At 30.6% G+C, this 22,993-nt stretch overlaps 3 protein-coding genes across 3 annotated transcripts; all 3 read right to left on the minus strand.

The window, feature by feature from the left end:
• Nucleotides 1–118: 118 nt before the first annotated feature.
• Nucleotides 119–5,610, minus strand: HELRODRAFT_177766 (hypothetical protein; the record flags this gene model as incomplete). Its single annotated transcript, XM_009025918.1, has 7 exons — nt 119–220; nt 558–685; nt 1,579–1,697; nt 3,760–3,818; nt 4,450–4,535; nt 4,859–4,951; nt 5,559–5,610. 7 exons carry the CDS (start codon nt 5,608–5,610, stop codon nt 119–121), a joined length of 639 nt encoding a protein of 212 aa, XP_009024166.1.
• Nucleotides 5,611–6,047: 437 nt separating this feature from the next.
• HELRODRAFT_177767 (hypothetical protein) lies at nt 6,048–8,904 on the minus strand (the record flags this gene model as incomplete). Its single annotated transcript, XM_009025919.1, has 7 exons — nt 6,048–6,160; nt 6,463–6,514; nt 6,873–7,013; nt 7,385–7,512; nt 7,727–7,855; nt 8,471–8,696; nt 8,776–8,904. 7 exons carry the CDS (start codon nt 8,902–8,904, stop codon nt 6,048–6,050), a joined length of 918 nt encoding a protein of 305 aa, XP_009024167.1.
• Nucleotides 8,905–15,578: 6,674 nt separating this feature from the next.
• HELRODRAFT_177768 (hypothetical protein) lies at nt 15,579–21,196 on the minus strand (the record flags this gene model as incomplete). The annotated part of the gene is made up of 9 exons (XM_009025920.1): nt 15,579–15,719; nt 15,816–15,940; nt 16,224–16,424; nt 17,597–17,710; nt 18,085–18,306; nt 18,668–18,814; nt 20,008–20,133; nt 20,384–20,498; nt 21,107–21,196. The coding sequence occupies 9 exons, from the start codon at nt 21,194–21,196 to the stop codon at nt 15,579–15,581; spliced, it is 1,281 nt and encodes a 426-aa protein (XP_009024168.1).
• Nucleotides 21,197–22,993: the final 1,797 nt, after the last annotated feature.

A 22,993-nucleotide genomic window follows, 5' to 3' on the forward strand; every position in this document is an offset into this window, starting at 1 on the left:
ATATTACTTAAAGCTATTTAATTATGATCAGCATAAATGAATTTTCTTATTTCATAAATACATTTCTTGTTTAATTTTATTGGGAAATTTCTTAAACAATCAACAACAACTGTTTATATTAACCGTCATAGAGTATATAAGCTCCTCTGCTCCTCTCACAATCCTTAAATTTCACCTGAATTCTGATGGCGAAGTCATGTGCACATTGACATTTAGATTTCTAAAAAAATTATTCACCATTTTTGAAAAAAATTTATAAATAAAAAAATTAATATAAACAATTAATCAATTTTGAAATTTTAAAATTAAAAAAATGTTGTCAAAAAAATAATTTCAGGTTTCGGGCAGCGCTGTGGTGTAATTGTTAAAATACCCGGCATAGCCGGGTTCGAATGCAAGGAGATCTCTCTCGCCTACGCTGGTTGCTGATACCTTGAGAGAAATCTCAAAAACAAATCAAACAAAAAAAAAATGAATCGGATGAAACTTTCTCGACGACGAAAGTCTTTTTAAACGGCTGTTGTTAGCAGCTGAAGTTAAAACAAAATATCACTAACAAAGTAGGTGCTATATTTAAACATCTGTTCGAAGCACACATCTGGGCATTTGGAAGGTCTGGATACTACATCCGTTCTATTGACAACTTCTATTTTCTTAAAACACCCAACCCGAACTACTGTGTTTTCTGCAATTTTGCACGTAAACCAATGAAAAGTAATTTGATTTTGTGTTTATAATGGTTGTGCAATAAAGATAACTTATTTCAAATTTATATATTAACACAAAATCAATATGACCAAGCTGAATTGCAAGAGACTTTGAAGGACGGCTTAAAAGAGCCGGCCTACAAATCTAGCACTCAACACAATTGATTTTATAACATAACTTGTTACTTTCATAAAAAGAAAAAGAATCATTCCCCCCACACGGAAATCCATCAGAACAAAGCTGATCACATTTTGTCGATTTGACTTTAGTTTCAAGTATGTTTTGACAACCGCATGTATAAGCACGCTGAATATTTAACATTATTTGCTGAAATAGAAATTGAAATGGAGTGAAGTGAAACAAAATTGTCAAATAGTTATTTGCATATGTTACTATACGTGCCTAATTATTATTAGCTAACCTTCATGCCATAATATTGAAAACCAGAACACATTTTGAAACATCTAAGTGGCGTTAATATATTATCAAAACGAATGCCTTCTGATGTGATGTTATAGCACCCTCTATGATTCCTAAGCGTCAGATTTTGTTTACTCACTCCTATGATAACATGAGAAAAAATGACGAAGAAATGTTAATTATTAATATTATAGTTCATGTTACGGATGTTAAGTTAAATTAGATTCAACTCCAAAATCAGTGTGTTTGTTTGCGTGTGTGTGTGTGTGTGTTGATGTGTGTGTTGAAGTGGATGTTGATATGTGTGCTGTACTTACCTAAACAGAATCGTTGGTTGGAAAGCATAACAAATATTAAATATTATTTTAATTTGTCGAATTTCTTCAAATTAAAAAATCATTATTGAGTCATTTGGACCGTTAAATTATATCTTCACGTTCGCTAAAAAACCTTCACAGAAACAAATTTCAAACAGACTTCTAATTGCTTTCGTTGGAAGGTAGGAAGCAAGCAGGACAGCGAAGACCAACAGGGAAAACTTCCTCGGATCCATGAAGCACAACTCGTGCCTGATGAATAATCACCAATTATATTTTCAAAATCAACTCATTAACAGGTTCGTTTGTTTGCTTGTCTATTCATAAAAGTTGGTTGATGTTATGGTTCTCATTTACCAATATATTTATGTGAAATGTTTCGGAAAAAATACTTCAGCCAATTTCACGTCGTTAATAAATGAAATAAAAATAAACAAAATTTTCGAAATGTGTTTACTGCTTATCTTATTGTGACGTGTTTACAAAAATGTTTACAATAGAATTGTTAAACTGATCAATTTATTGAATTGAATAATCTATTTAACAGAACACTAAACTAAATTTCCATTATATAAAATCATCTAGCGGTAATGCACGTATGTTTCCGTGACGGGGTTCGATTGAAAGGATTCTCAACTACTGTAAACAAATACGAAGCGTCAATAAAAGCGTATTTACACTTGTTTTTTTTTTGCTAATTAGTGTAGTGAGTTAATTTTGTTGGCGGTACTGATAAAATCAAAACAAATAAATTGGAGTGAGAATGAAGTCATGAGCCTTTTTTGAAGTGTTTTTTCGAGCATTTTTCAATGCAATTTTTATCAAATCAACAAGTAAATAAATCAATAAATATATGGATATAAGCCTGGGTGTTTTTGCTTATGTGTGTATGTGTATGTGTGTGTGTGTGTGGTGTGTGTGTGTGTAAATAATAATTGAATAATTGTTTATAAAAAACATGTCGTTTGGTGTTAAAAATATAGATATAAATGAATTATTGGAAGAATTTTTCATTGGACAGTGGCGGTCGTCTTGCCATCTTTCTTCTTTGAGTTTCAATTCTGAAACATCAATTTATTTCCAGATTCAATGCTCCCTGTATGAAATTCAATTTAGTTTTTCTTTAGAAAAAAAAACAACTTTTATATACTTTTAATTCTTATAAACATTTTGACTAAAATTCCCAGCCTATTTGGGCGATCACATAAAAAAATTCACTTACTTTCCAGGAGTTAGTTGTTATTATTTGAAATAAGCGTTCATAGGGGTTGGATATTCATGTAAATTTTAAAATATTGTTGTTATGATTGGTGAATTGAATGCCAAAACTGGCTCAGAAAAAATACATGACGTGATTGGTCCTCATGGGTTTAGTGAAAGAAATAAAAGAGGAGAGAAGTTTATTGAATGGTGAGTCAAAAATGATCAAATTATTACCAACGCCTAGTTCGACAATCACCCAGGGAAGAAACATACTTGGAAGAATTCCGGAGGCAATGGTAAGAAATATGATTGATTACATTACAATAAGTAGACGATTTTGAAATGCTGTTTACAATGCAAAAGTTACCCTGGAGATGATCGTAGCAGAGATCATAATGCAGTTGTTTGTAAAATCAAGGTTAAGTTGTAGAAAATCAAGAGAGAAGTGGCACCAAGACGTTTGAATTTTGTCAGTCTGTCGCAAAATAATGAGATCTAGGTCAAGTAAAACGTCGAAGTACGGAATCGTTTTCAGTTATTGGCGGAAGAAAAAATGGTCAACATAATATTTCAATTTTGAAATTAAGAGAATATTTTTTGAGAAAATAGAATAACCTAGCTCTCACAAAAACAAATATATCAAAAAAAGTTTATATTTCAAATTTTGAAAATACAAAATATTCCCCTCCTAGGAACAAATATTCTATAACTGTCACCAGTACATTCTAAGTTTGGCTTTATTGTATGTATTATAACTTCTGTACCGAAAATCAGATACAAATTTTAAAAAAATTTGTTTGAAATGAAAATCTTTTTGACAAAAGTCGTTGAAAGGAAAAAAAACATTGATAGTAAGCTTTCACATGTTTCATTAATTCAAATTTGAGAAATCTAATTGCAAGTAAAATCTTCATTTTTTTTTCATTGCGCCAAACAATTTTTGCAACATATATTTGAGTAGAAGATGTTAATACCAGAGGTGGGCTAACTAAGTTCGCGGGCCGCATGCGGCCGACAAGCTATTTAATGCGGCCCGCGAAGGCCTTGTTTGCCAGAAAAAGGTCGTCAGCCAGACATTTTAAACAAAAAACAAAAGAAATTAAAAAATAACCATTCTCTATAGATGGTTCTGTAGAAAAAAAAATTTATTTCATAAGTACTTTCAAACACCTTCAAAAAGTTATACAAAAATTAAATATGTTAAACTTTTTAAGAATTCTAATCATAACTATTTCAACATAAAAAATTCAACCAAATTTCAATTTTTTTACAGATTTTTCTTTACATTTTCTATACAATTATAATATAGAACCGTCATTTTAAAGCAATTTTCTTTTAAACTCAACCTCAGAAGTGCCAAACAAAAAAAAACAAAAAATTTTTAAAAATTAAAAATTAAATTTTGCGATGATTTTTTTTTTGAAACCGCATTGGGTTATCCGCTTGGGGCTCTAATATACAGTACACACTTGAAGCGATGCATATGAAACGCTTAGCATATGATGGGCTAAGATATCTCTGCATTCAAAGCCAGTCACTTGTAAAGTAAAATAAGGCGACTTTAGCCTTTAGGGCATCACTTCGCCCACCTTAATAACACAATCTTAAAACAATTTTAATTAAAACACTGAACAACATAAAAACTATCATTATTAACCCGAGAAATACCAAGAAAACAACAAGGCCATTGGCAAACCGCATTATAAATTTGTAAAACACAAATATAAATTAACATTTTTTAACATATCAACCCTTTTTTTAAATATAGCGTCATAGAAAATTTCTTATCTAAATCACTTACCTTCTTTGCTCTGAGATGCTGATTGTCCGTCTGGAACGTTATTTTTTGACGAAACAATTTTTTATACGTACATACAAATAATTTCCCTAGTTTAAAAATATTCAAAATGATTTGCTAAACTTCATGAAATTAACTGAAATGTAATTAATTTGGTTATTTAATTAATTAATTTAACTTAAAACTAATTAACTTCTATAAAATTAACTCAAATTTGAATAACTCAATCAATTGATGTATGACTTCTAAAATGCATTGCATAACTCTCAATAGGCTCGATTCTACAAAATTTTTCACAATTAAATCAACTAAATTATAATTAAAATAATTAAATTATAAAATGAATATTCAAACGTTAAACGACAACCTAGGAGCTTGCGTGTGCGAAAGAAAGAGAAATACACGCCCACACCGGCTGTAACGAAGGCAAGGAACGTGGCTGCACATACTACAGATATCACGATGTAGAGATTGGATGTGAGATATATGAAAAATTTTGGAATCTCTGGGTCGGGTATCATTAACATTACTTGTTAATTGTTACGTCGCAATGTTATATACAGAATTAGACTGGCAATGTGTTACTGTGTTATGTTAAATTGTATTATTAGAGGTAGTTCCGTGGCATGTGTGCTCTCAATCGCCATTCATTTTTACTGCAATTATTAATATAATTATAATGTAGTGACAGATGATAATTTTACAAAATAAGATTTTTGTTAAAATTGTAAATCTCAACTTCTTATTTCTAAACTTTAAAAGCATCGCACATTTTACGCATCACTTTTGGTCGCACGGAACCTTTTCTTATTCAGGTAAGAAATCAAAATTTTTGGTCGCACGGAACCTTTTCTTATTCAGGTAAGAAATTAAAATTTTTCATAAGATGGATGCCGTATAAAGTATAACTCTTAAAACTAAGTAACCTCCTGGCAATCAATTCATTGCTATTCACATCTGAACGAAGAAACAACCCAATGGATTGTAAGCAATATATAAAGGCTTATATGCAAAGTATTCATATCAAGTTAATTCTATCGAAACAAAGTGAACAATGTCTTTCTATGAGCCTACTTTTGCACTCTGTTTGATTGTAGACCGTGTGACCCAACCTGCTGAGGCACTTTCAAATGCCTCCCCATTCACATCCTGTCTAATGCACATAATTTTTTGTTGCAGGCTCCATTCTGGGTACTGCAGTCTTTTGTTGGAAATTTTTTCCAAATTGTATCATCTTATACAATTTATTGGTAAATTTTATTTTCGGTAGACACATGAAGAAGCGGGTGAACTTTGAGCGATGTATTTATTTGCAGTTCAGTTTGCACGTGCTGTCGTAACGCAATTTATATTTAACAAAACAGACCAACTTTATAAAATTAATTAATTTTTAAATTTTCTAACATTAAGAATAATATTAATAACGCTGAACTACTTAACTTTTGAAAAGAAATTAACAGTTTATTTATATTCAAAAATTAGTTCGTTAAGATCTCATACAATGGCTTTTTTGCTATCCTTTGTATAATTTTATTTTTACAATTTTCTTGAATAAACCTGTTGAAAAAAACTGTACCTCTCCTATCACAGAAGACTCCAGTCTATCCATACGAGCAAGTTCCAGAGCGACAGTAGGCTTTCACACTTTCAGCTACGTCATCCAGGCAGAAATGATACTTCAGAGGATTGTTGAACGCATCGAATTCAGCGAATACTGAAACAATTTCAAAGCAGTAGAACCAATATGGGATATTAAGAACATGATAAAAAATAAGAAACATAACAGAAATAACTTTATTTCAACATCAATAACGCATTATTTTTTTTTTCGTTGGCCATTCTTTATTACTTTATAGTTTAATGCGGCAAAAAACCAAAGTTAAACTTTTCTCTGACTACCGATCCATTGACGATAAAACAATACTTATTTTTGTCAGAACAGTGTCCATTATTTTAAAATAAACAAACTCCAACCGTCAGACAAAAGGGTAAAGTTTATTGACCCGGTACACTGACCCCGGTTCACCTGATCTTTGAACCGTACCGTAAATCGACACGAATTATCGACCTAAGCAAGAAAATTCTTTGAGAACAACTGCTCTGTTTCAATTTCAAACAAAATTTTGGCCAGTGAATTAAAATACGGAACTCTATTTATAACGTTTATTTATTTATCTACGGAGCATTTTATTTCAGAATAGAAAGAGATTTAATTTTGTGATATGTCAGTGGGTTGCTGCCGCGTCAAATTCAAAAATGGTAGTTAAGTTGCTTGCACTGGTCCAAGCACTGAGGTTTGGACATTGGCTGCTGTTCCTGGTATTCGAGTTGCACCACTTTGAAACAACCAATATCGGCTGCCTGGCTCTGATTTTCTTGCTAAAATTTCAGAAATAGTTAGTCAAAAAGTTAATGAATAATTTTACCAATTTTACTAATTTATTACTCGCGTAAACGGAGTAGAACCTTCGACCACCACAAGACAGATCATCGGAACATTTCTTGTTGCATTTGTTTGCGCTCAGTTCATGTTCAACAGATCTGACACATAGGCAGTATTTTGCATTCTGAAATAAAACATTCATGAAAAAATACAATAAACGCAATAATTTGGTAACGAAGATATAAAAAAAAACTTTTTTTAAGGTAATAACTAAAATCAGGGCTCCATTTAGCCGTCTGAGTGTGCAAAAGTGTCTAATTATTTTCAGAACGAGGAAGACATAGCAAATGGCATAATTAACTCATTGAAAAGACTTCATGTTCGCGCAAGTATTGCCAGTAAAAATGAAAAAATTTATGGGAAGACACAGAACTGTTGTCAACCCATAAACTTAATTTACCACTTTTATAATAGCTCTTTTTTCATAAAGATCATGGGGTCTCTTCCAGCTGAATTTGATCTTGGCAGAAATCATTATACAATTAATTAACAAACTTGCATGGCGAACAAGACAGTGTGGACGCAGTGTTCGTAGCAGGACTGAACAGTTCCTATTTTGTCCTTTTTTTCCTCTGAGACCACAGCCACAAAGCAGCCCTTGAAGTTCAGTTTTTTTTTAGATGCTGTCAGATTTGAAGAAAAATATTTAAAATAATAGTACGATTGAATTAAAGTGATTTTTTTAACTTGTCAATTCGATCGTTAAAATATTTTCTGCAATGAAAAGCTATTTTGCTTATTTGCAAATTTTAGGATAACAATGTACGCGAAAAGAATATTATTAATATTAGGGATGAAGACGACAACGATGGTGTTAACGGAAATGACGTCATCAACCTTCAGGGATAGTAATGAAATCTTCATCCGGTTCGTAGCAGCGAACGGAAGCGTTGTACTCCTTGAAATCAGGCTGAACATCCAGGCAGACGAAATCGTCGCATCCTCCATTCATAACGCTACAATTTTCTATGGGTGGTTAAAGAGTTTTTGCTTCGCTTATTAGAAATTTATCATCAGAGGTTTGTTCAAATTATATCTAGTATTAATTAGTTAATTGAGTATGTATGAAATTAAGTAGTTTAGCAAGTAATTAAATAATTAATTGTTGACACTACCTTTAAAAATTACTAATTTGAAAATTTTTCAAGAAATTCCTTAACTAAAATGAAATAAATAACTGTACTGAAGCATTCAATTTTCGGTGGTCTCTCAATGAATTCTATCTCTTTACATCTATTCAATCCGCAGTTTACATTGTTAATACTACAGTCTGGAAATGATTTATTTTTAATTTTTCATCTTTGTTATATTTTCGTTATTGAATAAACATTATCAGTTTCATTATATTCTTCATTTCGATTGAGGGTAATTTATTATTTTAAATCAAATCGGTGTATGGAAATAAGGTTGCTATATAAGTAAGACAACAACAACAAGAAGGTCGTGTTGTTGTGTGTGTGTGTGTCTGTCTGTCTGTCTGTCACGTGTGAAAGACATGTGTGTACGTGCGCTTGCGTGCGTGTGTGCATAAATTAATTAAATTTTTACTAATTATTTTATTTAAAAAAATGCATCACTCACCAAGAGGATAAGCTTCTAGCTCTAGTAGATTCATTTGTTGAGACTCGAACGTAGTCACAGTGACGTATTGACTGTGCGTAGAGAAGTTCTTACATTCTAGCCGACCCTTATAGACAGAATATGAATACAGCCCACCACAGGACTGTCCATCGGAGCAGTTGACATCACATTTACTAGATGGCAACATCCCATATGTATTTGTAACACAATAACATAAAACTGTACCCTGTATTAAATGTTGGCAGACATGTAAATTGAAAAATTCTGATTTTTCATTAAATTCTAAGTAGTTCAAATTTACTTACTCTCTCTTTAGTATTTTTTAATCGCACTTGAGCCAAAAAATCACATGTACTGGATGTTAACATCGCTCTGATCAGTTTGCACTCAAACCTGGTCACTGCGTTATCAGAACCAGGCAACTCAAATAGCATAGTGTATAGTATATTATTCAACAATATAGTGAATATACATACAAATAACAGTTTTAGACATTCTTATTATTATATAAATTTTTAGCTTATATTGACCGATCATATTGCGAAACTAACATGAAAATCAAATTCAAAAAAGAGATTTCAAAAGGTATCTCTTTATTTAAATATAGGTAAATATTTTTATTTTTTATGAATCACTACCGAATGCCTTGTCCATCCCAATAATCAAATTTCCCAATTTTAACAGAAACAGAAAAAAACTAATGAGCTCAGGCGTACAACCCATAAGCCAAAATCCCCATAATACAGTTAATTAAGTGAAAGCATAAATTGTTCAAGTAATAATAAAAGTAATACGCCGACACACACACCACACAAACACACACACACGTCTCAAGCATCTACACTCCTACTCATATGCTAACCCAAATATCATCAGCTGGATAATTTGCACACCATTCGTACCTCATCTCAAACTTGTTAAGTTTTATGTTTTATATTAAAACATTATGATTTATAATATACATTTATTTTTCTTTGGACCAAATGTTCTTTGCTTTTTATGTAACTTCACTTTTTCCTCTTCTGTTGACCATATAGTAGAAGCATAATCTAATTTAGAACTGATTATAGATTTATATAAAGTCAAAAATGAAAATTTATCCAAACCAAAAAATTATGTTGAATTTAACCTATTATTTGATAAAATGTTTTCACAATACTCATCATTTCATCATTATACGTAACACTGAGATCTTTAATAGATTCAACTGTATTTAACAAACACTTTCCTACTTTATAACCAAGAGAAGAATTATTATTTTTAACTAAAGATATCCGTACACATTTATCCGCAATCAAAACCACATCTTTCTCCCACACAACAACCAACTAAATTGTCCAAAACCAGCTGCAAAAACTCCCTTTCAACCTCTGAGTTTTACCAATCAACATTTTGTGATAAACTAAACTGTTTCGAAAAACTTCAATAAAAATCAATTCATATATAAAATATTAAATTTGAAATAAAATTTTTTTTTAAATGAGAAACAAATATAAGCCCACCGGTTAAAACAGTTGGTGTAGTTGGCGAAAACGGAGATCCTAAGAAATTTATAACAGCCACTAAAGTTGTGGTATCGAAAAATCTCATTGGTTACTTGTCTTTTACTATACCATATGTAATGCGAAACTGGACGCGGACAATAGATCTGTCTGGATGCAGAAGCTGAGGCCAAGAGTCAAAAAGTGCAACCCAACTTGGAAAAAGACATTAAACAAGAATTGATGCACCTTAAATCTTTTATTGCGTGTGTAGCTGTTAACTAACTAGTCTTATTCTTGATTTAATAGACTCGCAAACGTATATTGACTATCAAGTTCATAAACTTTGATAATGAATATTCAAATTCGTTTTAAATTTTCGGTTGTTTTAAACCGAAAAAAGCTTTTTTGTTATCACGCATAAAATAAACAAAAATTTCGGTTTTGAACTAAAGAAACTTGAAAATGATTTAAGATCAACCGTTAGAAAAATCGAGAAGTTAAAATAGCAAATGTTTATATATCAAAACATACGTATTTTCACCAACATGTAATGTGTAATTAACTATTTAATTGATATAAACAAATATAAAAGAATATGTATTTAATTTGTTTTGATTAAACCATGACAAGCTATTTAAAAAACTTTCGATATCTGTAGGCCAAAATTTAACCGTTTATGTAATTGAATTTTATTTATTTATCCGCAATGAAAACTAATTTACATTAGCCGATAATTGACGTAATCAGTAATAGACGAAAATATTTTCGAAACAATTTATTGACTCTTCTGAAAATTAATAAAATTTATTATAAAGTAAGAAAAAAATGTTGAGAATAACAAATAAAGCCATCTTGGATACAAAAAATCCTCGAAACGTATAGACACTTCGACGAATAGTAATATTTTACTCTCAAATCCCAAAACAAAAAAAATACAATCCTTTGTTGAAAATGAATGTGTAAATATTTAAAAACAAAGTGTATATCCATGTTAGAGATGCAAGTACAGTAAAAGCCACAGTCTAATAGTTACAAGACATACAATTATAGATGGACCTATGTAGCAATTTGAAGAAATTATCTTCTAATTAGATGTTGCTGAATCAATGGTCGCAACACTAACTGAAATGTGTAATAAAAATAAAAATTAATTATCTTGATGACTTTTAACACTTTTGTTTTAAATATTACCATCTAAAAAACATTAGGATCAGGTGTAATGATGTAACTACTAATTTTCAAAATAATTCAGATATGGATGAATCGTTAAACTTGTAAATACATTTTTTGAGCGATGTTTATGGTTATAAATTTTTTTGTAGAAAAAGCTTACGCCTATTAGGCTTTGACGTTCGATCTATGGGATAAATATTTTTGTGGAAGTTCAATTTCAATGAAATAAGGCAAGTTTAATTTAAATTCACTATAAAAATTATACAAAATATTAATAAATTTCAAATTAATTACGTCCAGTGGCCAATTTAGGAGGGGAGGTCATGACCCCGTTGTGAGCAGTGTTGACATCTAAAGTCAGTAAAACTCAGTTATTAGACAGGAATATTTAAATTTTAATTCTTCGACATAAATATGGATAGTTATCATTATAAACTACGAACTGTAATTCAAATATTTTCGGCGCTGAAATTGAAAAATAAGCTGGTAGTTCTTTACTCAATTTATATTGTACTAAATTTATCGTTTAGCATGTATTTATATCAGATGTGTTTGCAAGTTGTTGATACCTCTGAACTGAAGAAGTATGTAATAGACCTTTTTTTCTATTGGGTATTCACATTCTGAAAAATCTTATTTACTCCAAACCAGCTTAAAGATTTATAATCATTTTATAAATCATTCAAACACAAGCGCCCAAACAAACACTCAAACACACACTCACACACACACACACACACACACACACACACACACACACACACCCTCTCACACACAAATCAAATTTATCTTTTTACTTGAATTTGCTGCTGTTCGATCTGGGGGAGTAAAATTTTTTTTGGTCGCTAGAGTTTTGTGTATTTTTTGTTTTTTTTTTAAACAAAATATAATTTTTAAAAATTAATAATTCATTTTAAATCAGTTAGCTATTATTAAAAAATATCTTTAACGAGAACTACAAAAATTTTTTAGCAGTATAATTATTTAACACACAACTTCGACAAAATAAGCCGCCTTAACCTTTTGAACAAAATTTATGAGTAAGGAGAAAAGCCAGTAACAACGTTATCAGGATCAACGAAGCGGTTACACTGCCCATTATAATGCCAATGTCTGATTTTCTAGAAAAGTTTTCATCGTCAGAACTTGAAGGGCCTGTATATTCATCTTATTTATCAATTTTAAAAACAAATTTTGTGATGTTCGAAATGAGAAATTTTATATTTTATAAATTATTTGCGCTTTCATCTGGATATCTATCACACGAGAAATCTGAAAATTGTGGTTCAAGCGTTAACACTCAGCAAAACATGGATTGATTAAAATTTGCATTAACAAACAATTCCAATTTTTATTGATAAGTTGAAATAAATAAATAAAAACTATTCAAAATCAAATTAAACTGTTTACTTAAGCATTCAGAGTCATTGCCCCTAACAAATCCCTTTTTGCAAAGGCACTTCTCAATCATCTGATCGTTCACAACCTGTCGATGACACTCCATCTTCGAGTTGCAACCGCCATTATTTATGTCGCAATCTTTTAGGAAACAATTTTACATTTATTGATGGTTCTAAAAATTAATTGAAACTTTTCAATTAATTAATAAAATTGTATTGATATAGTGCAATTTCTAAACAGCAAGTGCATTCAAACCTGTGCTGTTTTGAATTTAATATTGCACAGCCCACTGGCGGCTAGTAGTACGGGCTTTCTGGCTCGAGCCCCCCAATGTTTCAATCTTCAGGCTCAAGCCTATCTTGAGTCCCCTCAATATTTGAAAATATCTTTGTTTTCAGTTTTTATTTTCTTATAACTATATTGGCTGGATATTAGCTTATTTATGTAAAATTAATCATCAAAAACTTCTGAGAGAGCTGATCTAATTTCATAAATAATATATTGCATAGTAAAATATATTTTTCACATTTTATTACAATTAATGACTCAATTTACAAACGTTTGCTATCTCTTTACTTTGACGCTAAATTCAATTCTGATGATTTCAAAAAACTTGCCGATTTGGAATCAAGATTTTAAAAGATACAAACTGACATTGTTTGAATGAAGAACTTTCTCAACTTATTAGAATTTTTCTTACAATTCCAGTGACGACATGCAGCTCATTTACGTTCAACATTCAATCGGCTAAGATTAAACCATTTGGCCACACTACATTGCTATAAAGAACGCGCTGACAATCTTTCATTTGAGGAATTATACAAGGATTTTACTTCTCGGAATGATTTGCGCAGAAAATCGTTTGCAACATGACTGTATCTAAACTAGATTTTTTAAGGTTCGGGATATTTAAAAATAGAATTTTACTATTTACATTATATTGTTTAAACTTTTGACTTTTAAATTGAATAAAAATTAAAAAAAAGTTTAAATTACAGTATGACTAAAAATAACAAAAAATTAAAATTTCGGTAACTTTTGAGCCCCCCAAAAATTTGAATAACTCGCTGCCAATGGCACAGCCTATTCAAATTGTATGGTATGTTTCAATCGTACAATTTAATCGGCAATTATTTCCAAAACAGAAACGAATCACAAATAAATTAAATTTCATGTCATACCTCTAGTGCTACAAAATTTGCCGGACCAGCCAAGCACACAAACACCAGATCTACAGTAAGACTTATTCTTTTCTTTCGCGTCATTCACGCAGTATTTGTACTTCGAGGATTTGTTATTTATGTTTGAGTCAGGCAAAACTAGAGGAATAAAATGTAATTAAATTTTATGTATTGTAATTTTTAAGATAATTTTCAGGCTTTCATAAGCTATTTTTTAACAATTTGTACAAAATACTAAGTTTAGTTTTTCAGATTCAAAAGTGTTGTTACAACATTTTTAAAAACAGTATTCGATTAAAAATCAAAATAAAATATTTACCATCAGTTAGCAGAAAAAAAACTGATGAATTGGTGCATTGTTCTAAAGATGTCTGATCCTTATATACCACTTTCTTTCCACACTGACATGTTAATAAAGCCTGAATCATGTAATGATCAAATTATGTAATGATATGAAAAATGAAAATGAAAATTTTGACTTAAAAATATCGAACTAATAAAAAAAAGAAGCTCGGAAAAGCACTTATTAAGCCAAAACTCGTTTGTCTTATATCAGCCATATAATTAAAATTATTTCAAATTTCAAAATTCCATAATTGAAAATCTATAAACTCACATTTGTCCCACTGTACGGATAGTCAATTTCTTTGCATTTTACCGTGCAGTTAGATTGGCTCATGGACTGATTCATATTTTTATCAAGTTCCAAAAATCTAAAACACCCGATATCAACTTGGACGTTCGATGGCCCTAACATTTATATATAAATCAATCAATCAATCAATCAATCAATCAATCAATCAATCAATCAATCAATCAATCAATCAATCAATCAATCAATCAATCAATCAATCAATCAATCAATCAATCAATCAATCAATCAATCAATCAATCAATCAATCAATCAATCAATCAATCAATCAATCTATCAATCAATCAATCAATCAGTCAGTCAGCCAGTCAGCCAGTCAGTCAGTCAGTCAATCAATCAATCAGTTAATCAATCAATCAACCAATCAATCAATTAGCTTGTAAATGATCAACATCCTTCCTCAGTAAATTTTGAAAACAATGGGTCTTGAAATTCGCTCTGAAGTTTGTAAGTGATGGACAAGTAGTCAGAGGAAGATGTAGAGAGTTCCAAAGAAAAATGTCAAAAAGCACATGCAGATTTAGCAAAAGTGTGTTTAACACGAGTTAAGAAGAAGTGAAAACCAGAAGAGGATAGAAAAACGGGACGTTTGGTTCAAATTATTGTACAAATTTTAAACATTGTGAAAATAATCTAAATGACAACTTCTCAACTAATATAGATTATAAGCCATCGAAATTTCATCAACATCAGCAATTTAATAACTATGAACTTTGAAGAGTTATTTCTATCATCTCTATGGATCGATTTGTACTAGATCAATTTAAAATTCAAGTTTAACTCAACATAACCCAAGTAAATTTTAAAACTTTAGCGTATGTAGCTGAAAAACTGAAACATTACTTGCGTATACGGAATAGTGTAGCATCCCACCACACGACAAGCCATCCAAACACATCATGTCACATTTACCGGCACCAACTTCTCCCTCCACACCGTTTCCACACGTGCACAATGCACCATTCTGAATTTTTCAAAAATTTATTTCAGTGACGAACACCACAATTAACTAAGTGATACCAACGTAACTTTCGATATAAGATTTTATTCTTAAATTTTAAAAAATTTCACAGTCATTGTCGCTCCCATAGTTTCAAATTTTGTTATTATGTTGGAAAGGTTAAAAATTGAGATTTTTGATTCAATATTTTCTATTTTTTCAATAGTGTCAAACAAAAACTTCTGTACATCAAACACACTACATGAACAAGGTAACTTTACAACATCGTGCCTCTCAAAAATTCTTGGTATATTAAAATTTTAATCAACAAGACTTGGTAGGTAGTTGCTAAGATTATCTTCACCAACTTTATAGCAGATTGGTTCGATTTTACTAGTTTTAAAGAGTTTGAGAATAACTAGTTTATTAATAAAAATACAAATCTAGTTTATTATTTAGTTAATTTCAGATTAAAAATTGCAAGAAACAAAAACTTAACAAGAAATTTACAAACTTTTATTGAGTAGAATAAAGTGTCACTACAATACTCAAAACAAAATTTCACTGTTAATGATTTTTGAGATTTCGTTGTTTGGACTTTTGAAAAGCATCCTTGGTAGGTTAAATTTGTTTCTGCCTCTGCGAAACAAAAATGTTAACAAAACATTTTGTAATAAAGAGTTTAGAAAAATTTATTTTAATATTGATAGAAAAATTGTTCATCAAATTAATTGGAAGTTTTATTTTCAAAAAACGCATCTTGAAAAAGATTTTCACAATCCAATGAAATGCTATTTTGGAATTCTCCTAAATTCTCCATTTAATTTTAGTATTCTCATGAAATGAGTCCTACAGAAGACAAAAGATGATTAAAAATCATGAACACAAAAAAAAAAAAAAAAAAAAAAAGAAACAAGACAACCATCACCAATTTCCGCATTATCTTTATCTGGAGGGTAACATTTTACATCTGTAATATTTTTGCCATTCTGATCATAGATATTGGTTTCAACGCATCGGCCATCACCACATCCACCATTATTTTCACTGCATTTCAATTTTTGGCGAACTGGGTTCGCAGCTGTCGTAGCTGTTAAACTTGGGTTATTTTCCACTTCATCTACTGAGAATTAAATAAAAAGATGTTAATTGAGTTGAAATAAGAATAAAGTTAACTAAGTTTATATACGAAAAAAGTTAAAAAAATAAGAATTAAACTTAAAAAGATACTTTTGTTGTTTAAATACAATTTTAGATACAAAAAAATTTTAATTCTTCAATTAAAAAATTTAACGTTTTGTAAGAATATTTGAGAGGTAAGTTACATTCAATAATTAGAATTATTTGAATAAAATAAAATAAATTATAATTTAAAAAAACAACAATTCTTACAATTTTTGAATGAAGCTTAAAATCTTATAGGATATAATCTGACTTTTCACTGAAAAAAGTAATTACGAAATCATAAACAAATTATTTAAAAGATAGACTGAATACATTAACGATCTTTCGTAATATATATATATATATATATATATATATATATATATATATAAAGTGTTTTTATTTGTTTTTTCACGACTTGTAAGTTTAATGTGAATAGTCGAATTAATGCGAATCTTCAAAATTTTTCATCTAATTTCAATTACAGAATTTCGTTTCAACGTTGCTTATAACATAATTAACACATTAACAAATGGCATTTTCTGGGAGAGCCCTACCAAATCGAAGTCTATATCAATCAGTTTGCCGTCCGAATATGTCATACTATATTTATCTATCTACTCGCATCGAACAAGTAAGTTGCGTGCTATGCCTTGGTTTAAATGTACCTGGATTTTTTTTTATAAAACATTTATCTCATCTTTGAACCTACACTTGATTCCGCATGCATTTATTAAACAAAATAAAAAAATGTGAAGACTTCTGACTACTTCTTCAAAAACGTGCGATATATTTGTACGTTCTATTATAATATATTCTACATATATTGATTGATTGATTGATTGATTGATTGATTGATGGATTGATTGATTGATTGATTGATTGATTGATTGATTGATTGATTGATTGATTGATTGATTGATTGATTGATTGATTGATTGATTGATTGAATAAAAGGTTTAAAAATAGATTGACAATCTTTGACCATCTATGATCCCAATTACAATTGCTTAGTTCTACCTACAATTTTTAAGATTTGCATGACGATTAAGTCAAATTATGATTTTATATTTTATGATCAAAAACCTTCCTAAAAATTAAATATATAAATACTAAATAAAAAAAAAATACTTTTAATTTCGGTAGTTCTAACAACATCACCACATATGATTTCTGGAGGTTTATCAATGAACATTTTTTCTGTACATTTCAACGATCCACAATTCCCATTTCTAACACTGCAATCTGTTTATGAAAACATTTTGTTATTTTAATTTTATCAAAGGTGTCGTTACGGTTGGAGACGAGTTATATCTTTATAATTATAAAGTAATAGAGTTATAGAGTTGGGTGGTATAATCTTAGGTACTCCTATTTGAAGTATGGGCCGATTTGTAATAGCCTAACTACTAGAAAACCGTTCTGGCTCAAACGTTGTGATAAGTAGTAAATTGAAATAAAAACGTAAGCATAAAATTTATTTTTTCAAATAACGCTATTGCTGGGAACTTGTTTTTGATACTCAATCATAAGTCTGTGCAACTTGAGACTACTTGTTCTAATGAATAAAAAAGTTTGATTTGATGTGTTAAATGCAATTCGAATGAGAAGAAATATACCAAGAGGGAAGGCTTCAACTTCGACAATATTCAGGACTTGTGTTCTGACCGCGGTGATGGTGATGTACTTGCTGGTCTGATCGAAATTTTCGCATTGTACGTCATTTGGATCACCATAAAAATCGTTCTCAAACTCAACGGTGCCACACAATCTGCTTTCACTGGAAGTTAGAGGGTCACTTGAAAACAATTTGACAGTACCCTGTCTTGCGTATTTTGCAACTGTAGAGTGACGTAACAAGGAAGTAATAATGATCTCAACAATTTCAATAACCAAAAACAAGCCAAAAAATATCCCATAATTTTGAGTTGCAAAATAGATCTATAAAATATTTTGATTCACTAAAACATTTCACTTTCAAATTGGCAAATGAATATGATGCTAGGAAAACTATTGTAGAATTTATTATAATAGAACGTACAAATATATCGCACGTTTTTGAAGAAGTAGTCAGAAGTCTTCACATTTTTTTATTTTGTTTAATAAATGCATGCGGAATCAAGTGTAGGTTCAAAGATGAGATAAATGTTTTATAAAAAAAAATCCAGGTACATTTAAACCAAGGCATTGCACGCAACTTACTTGTTCGATGCGAGTAAATAGATAAATATAGTATGACATATTCGGACGGCAAACTGATTGATATAGACTTCGATTTGGCAGGGCTCTCCCAGAAAATGCCATTTGTTAATGTGTTAATTATGTTATAAGCAACGTTGAAACGAAATTCTGTAATTGAAATTAGATGAAAAATTTTGAAGATTCGCATTAATTCGACTATTCACATTAAACTTACAAGTCGTGAAAAAACAAATAAAAACACTTTAAATATACAAATTAAAAAGTTAAAGGTTTCTTTCTCTCTTTTGCGTTTTTTCCAGAGGTTTCAACGACAAACACACACAGCGTATATGAATACGGGTGCCAACCACGCGTCATACACATTGCATATGATAGGCGGGGATCTTTTTGTATTCGAACCAAGTCATAGCAATAGCAAGACCAGGCGCCTTTAACCATTGAGCCATCACGCCGCCCCACATTAATAATATATAATATGAAGATAAAATTGCTAAATATACTTCTAACAAAACAAAATAGTTTTTTGAATATTTTTCTATTATTATAGATAATTATCCATAAAAAACTGAAAATGTAAAATAACTCAAGCAGTTTCTCATTGCTTCGTCTACCACAAAGCCTTCCTGGCAGACACATTCACTGACTATCTGATTGTTCGCTTCACTGTCGACACATAAGAGATTCTTATTGCATTCGCCATTCTTCACCTTGCAATCTCAATTACAAAATAAATATTTTAGTTGCTAAATCCAGTAAAAGTTTGGCGCTATGTTGAAGTCGAAAAAAACTCCGGCTAGCCATAAATTTTTTTCAAATTTATAAGATGATTTAAAATAAAAAAATGTACAATGTTTCAATTGAATTTTCGGTGTTTTAAACTCAGAACAATTGTACATTAAAACATCCTTTGAGTTGATAAGGTTTTACAGATATGAAATTTTGTAGCCAAAAAACAAACTTCCTAATTGGATATTTATGAAAAAAAAATTATAAATATTGAAAAATCTGTACATTAACTTATAATGTTCTGGTTAAGCAGAAGCGTAGCAAAGAGTCTAATTTCTACCAATAGATAAGTTTAATAGAGTTAAAATAAAATGTAACTAAAATTTTACATAAATTTATATTTTAAATATTTTCAGCTCACCAAAACAGTAACCTTCGAATGCCTATTTTTATAACATAAATCAAAATTTTTATATCCGTAAGATGAAAATAATGTTTCAAACGTTTTTGTTTTAACTCAAGTGTACAAAAAAAGTCAGCTATGCCACTGGTGTTGGGGAATTTTAAAATAGACATTATTTTGTGGCTAGAGCAGCAGAAGAAGTTGTTTCTACCTTTCTGATTGCAGTTGGGTCCTTTCCAAGATGTCTTGCAATTGATGCAAGTATGGTTTATTGTAATAGTTTGACTTTCATAACATCTGCTGAATTCCAGCATGTTCTGTTCCAAAACTCGTTTAGCTGTTTTTTTTTAATTTTGAATATTTAATCAGAAATGCTTGAGCATTCATTTGAGCATCGCAAGTTTTTGATATACAAATTATAAAAAATTTAAAAAGAATTTATTCTTGTATTTGTCAAAATATTTTGAACAATATGACAACTTGTGTTAAATTTTTGTTAAATGGATTGTGAGATAAAAATTTGTACGTTAGTTTAAAAAAATTCTCTGGACATTTGATAAATTTTGAAAATTTCATTGACAGCCTACTTGCATGGAAGATTATGTAATTGGTGTCCGGTGACATCCTGCAGTTTGCTTCTGACCTCTGAAAATTTTCAGTGGTGAAATCGCCTCTTGTCTTAAAACAACGGCACATCCTCTCCTATTTATTATTTTCAAAATAATCTCATCAAGATAAACGTTAACAAAGAATAATAACTGCCGAAGTTTGAAAATAGTTTTCAAATTACCGATAACGCGACGAAATGGTTGTTATTGAGGCTACACTGGAAAATGCACCATTTAAAATCAGACTCTGTTGAAATTGTTATTTCCGTATAAAAACCAATACCCCTAAAATTCAACCAGCCGGCCATTGTGTCTTTACATTTTAATTCATTTCCTTCAATGTTAATATTTTTATATGCCTATTGAATTGAATTAATAAATTCAATAGTAAACATTAAATAAATCAAAAACTACAAACTTGCATATGGATATTTTTTGAGTGTGTGCGTGTGCTATGTGTGTGTGTGTTTGATTGTTTGTATGCGTATGTTGGTGTGTTTGTGTGTGTGTTTGTCTTTCACATCTATAAACAGAGTTGTGTGTGTATGTGGGTGTAGTGAGTGTCTGTGTGTGTGTGTGTGTGCATGCTTGCATGCGTGTGTGTGTGAGTGTGGTGTGTGTATTTGTTTGTCTGTGTGCGTGTAGTGTGTGCGTGTGCGTGTGTGTGTGTACCTCACCTCTATAAATGGAGTAGGCCAGGACCCCACCACAAGACCTTCCATCAGGGCAGGTGAGACCACAGTTACTAGAAGCAAGTTTACCAATTAAACGGGCCGCACAGCCACACGTCATAGTGTTCTACGTAGCAGGTTTTTAATGGTCAACTAAACGTGAATCTTTATCGAAGCGCAATCTTTCCATTATTTATACGTTCATTTAGTCATCATTTTGCTACAATTTCCTTCTCAGTTTCTCTATGAATTATCACAAACAAATGTACAGCGTTTGGTCATAAACTCATCAAACACATTGCATGTAACAAGCGGAGATTTCTCAACATTCAAACTCATTCTCATTCATATCTCATCCAGTTACTGATCAAGTAATCAATGGTCACACCATTAAGATGTCAAAGGAAATTGAAATGAGATATGCTCTTAATGTAGCATCAAAATTTTTGCTGAAACACATACCCTACTCACACGCACACACGCACGCACGCTCACATGTTTGCCTAATAAAATAATTTGTATTAAAAATAAATGAATTTATTATGCTACTGAATTATTTTGATCAAAACATAATTTTGATTTGACATTGTCAGTAGACAACTTGTTTTTGAAGATAATTTTTTTCAAATTTAATTTTTTTTACTTTAGTATTTTTCCAAAACTATCAACAAATATGTAAAAACACGTCAATCAAAATAATTGTATCTCAAACATTGCAAGGCAGATCTCTGTGCAGTCAAACCCAGTCTCTGCGACAGCATTGCCAGGCAACTTAACCATTATACCATCTTTACAAAAAAAATCTTCCTATCCACTAACGTCTGCAAATCTTACGGCGCTATGCACATGGTGGGATTGAACCTGCTCACACTTCGTCATGCACGCTTCAATTGAGGATTCCTTCGTTTCAGACACCGATATAACATGTCTGTAGCAGCCTATGTAGTAATCTGACAAAAATAACAAACCATGTTAGCCCACACACACACACGCACACACGCACACATACACGCACACATACACATACACACAGGCTAACTGCACGCACATGTTTGCTATGTTGATGCACAACTTAAGAATGATTAGGGAACTTCATTAAAAAATTAGGACCATCGTATGAAAAATTAAAAGCTCCCGCTAAATAATTTGAGGCATTCACTAATTGAATAAGGAATTTCTCAAATATTTTCTTAAAAATAGTCTGATATGATATCATAGATATTGAATTAATAAAAAAGACTAACAACGTTGTTTAATTTATCAACAATAATTTTCTAAAATTCATGAAATTGAAAATGAGAATGTCTAAAAAAAAATACAAATTCAATCGTAAATTCATTAATAACAATTACATTTTTAAATAGATAAATTCTAAAATAGATATTTTTATTAAATTTGTAAAATGAATTATAGAAAATTATTTGACTCACATAAGGAAAAGGTTAGAACACATGGTAAATTTGCTAAAAAAGCTGTTAAAAACACTCTGCAGAAGAACTTATACAGCATGGGTATTTCAAAACGGCATATTATCGTGTTTTATGTGAGTGTTCTAAACTTTTATTAGCCCAAATATATAAACATTTGTGTTTGTGTGTTTATGTGTGTGTGGGTGTGTGTGTTTGTGTGTTTGTGTGTGTGTGTGTGTGTAGTCTTGAGTCCGCTTGAGTTATTAGAAACGACGTACAATCAGATATTAGATCGAATGAGAAACTTTTGAACTAAACTTTATCTTCTCGATTGTTTATATTTACAAGTTATTTAAATAAACGTTAAAACAAACATTGACGTAATAGAAACTTGAAATGAAAACAAAGCGAGCAAGTTTGATGATAAAATTTTCAAATCTCAATATTTAAATAACGATACGAAATTTCTCTAAAGTTTTCGTCTCGAATTGCTGGACAAGAAGTTGTCT

This window comes from Helobdella robusta (assembly GCF_000326865.2).
Source record: "Helobdella robusta unplaced genomic scaffold HELROscaffold_44, whole genome shotgun sequence".
Lineage (NCBI taxonomy): Eukaryota > Metazoa > Annelida > Clitellata > Rhynchobdellida > Glossiphoniidae > Helobdella > Helobdella robusta.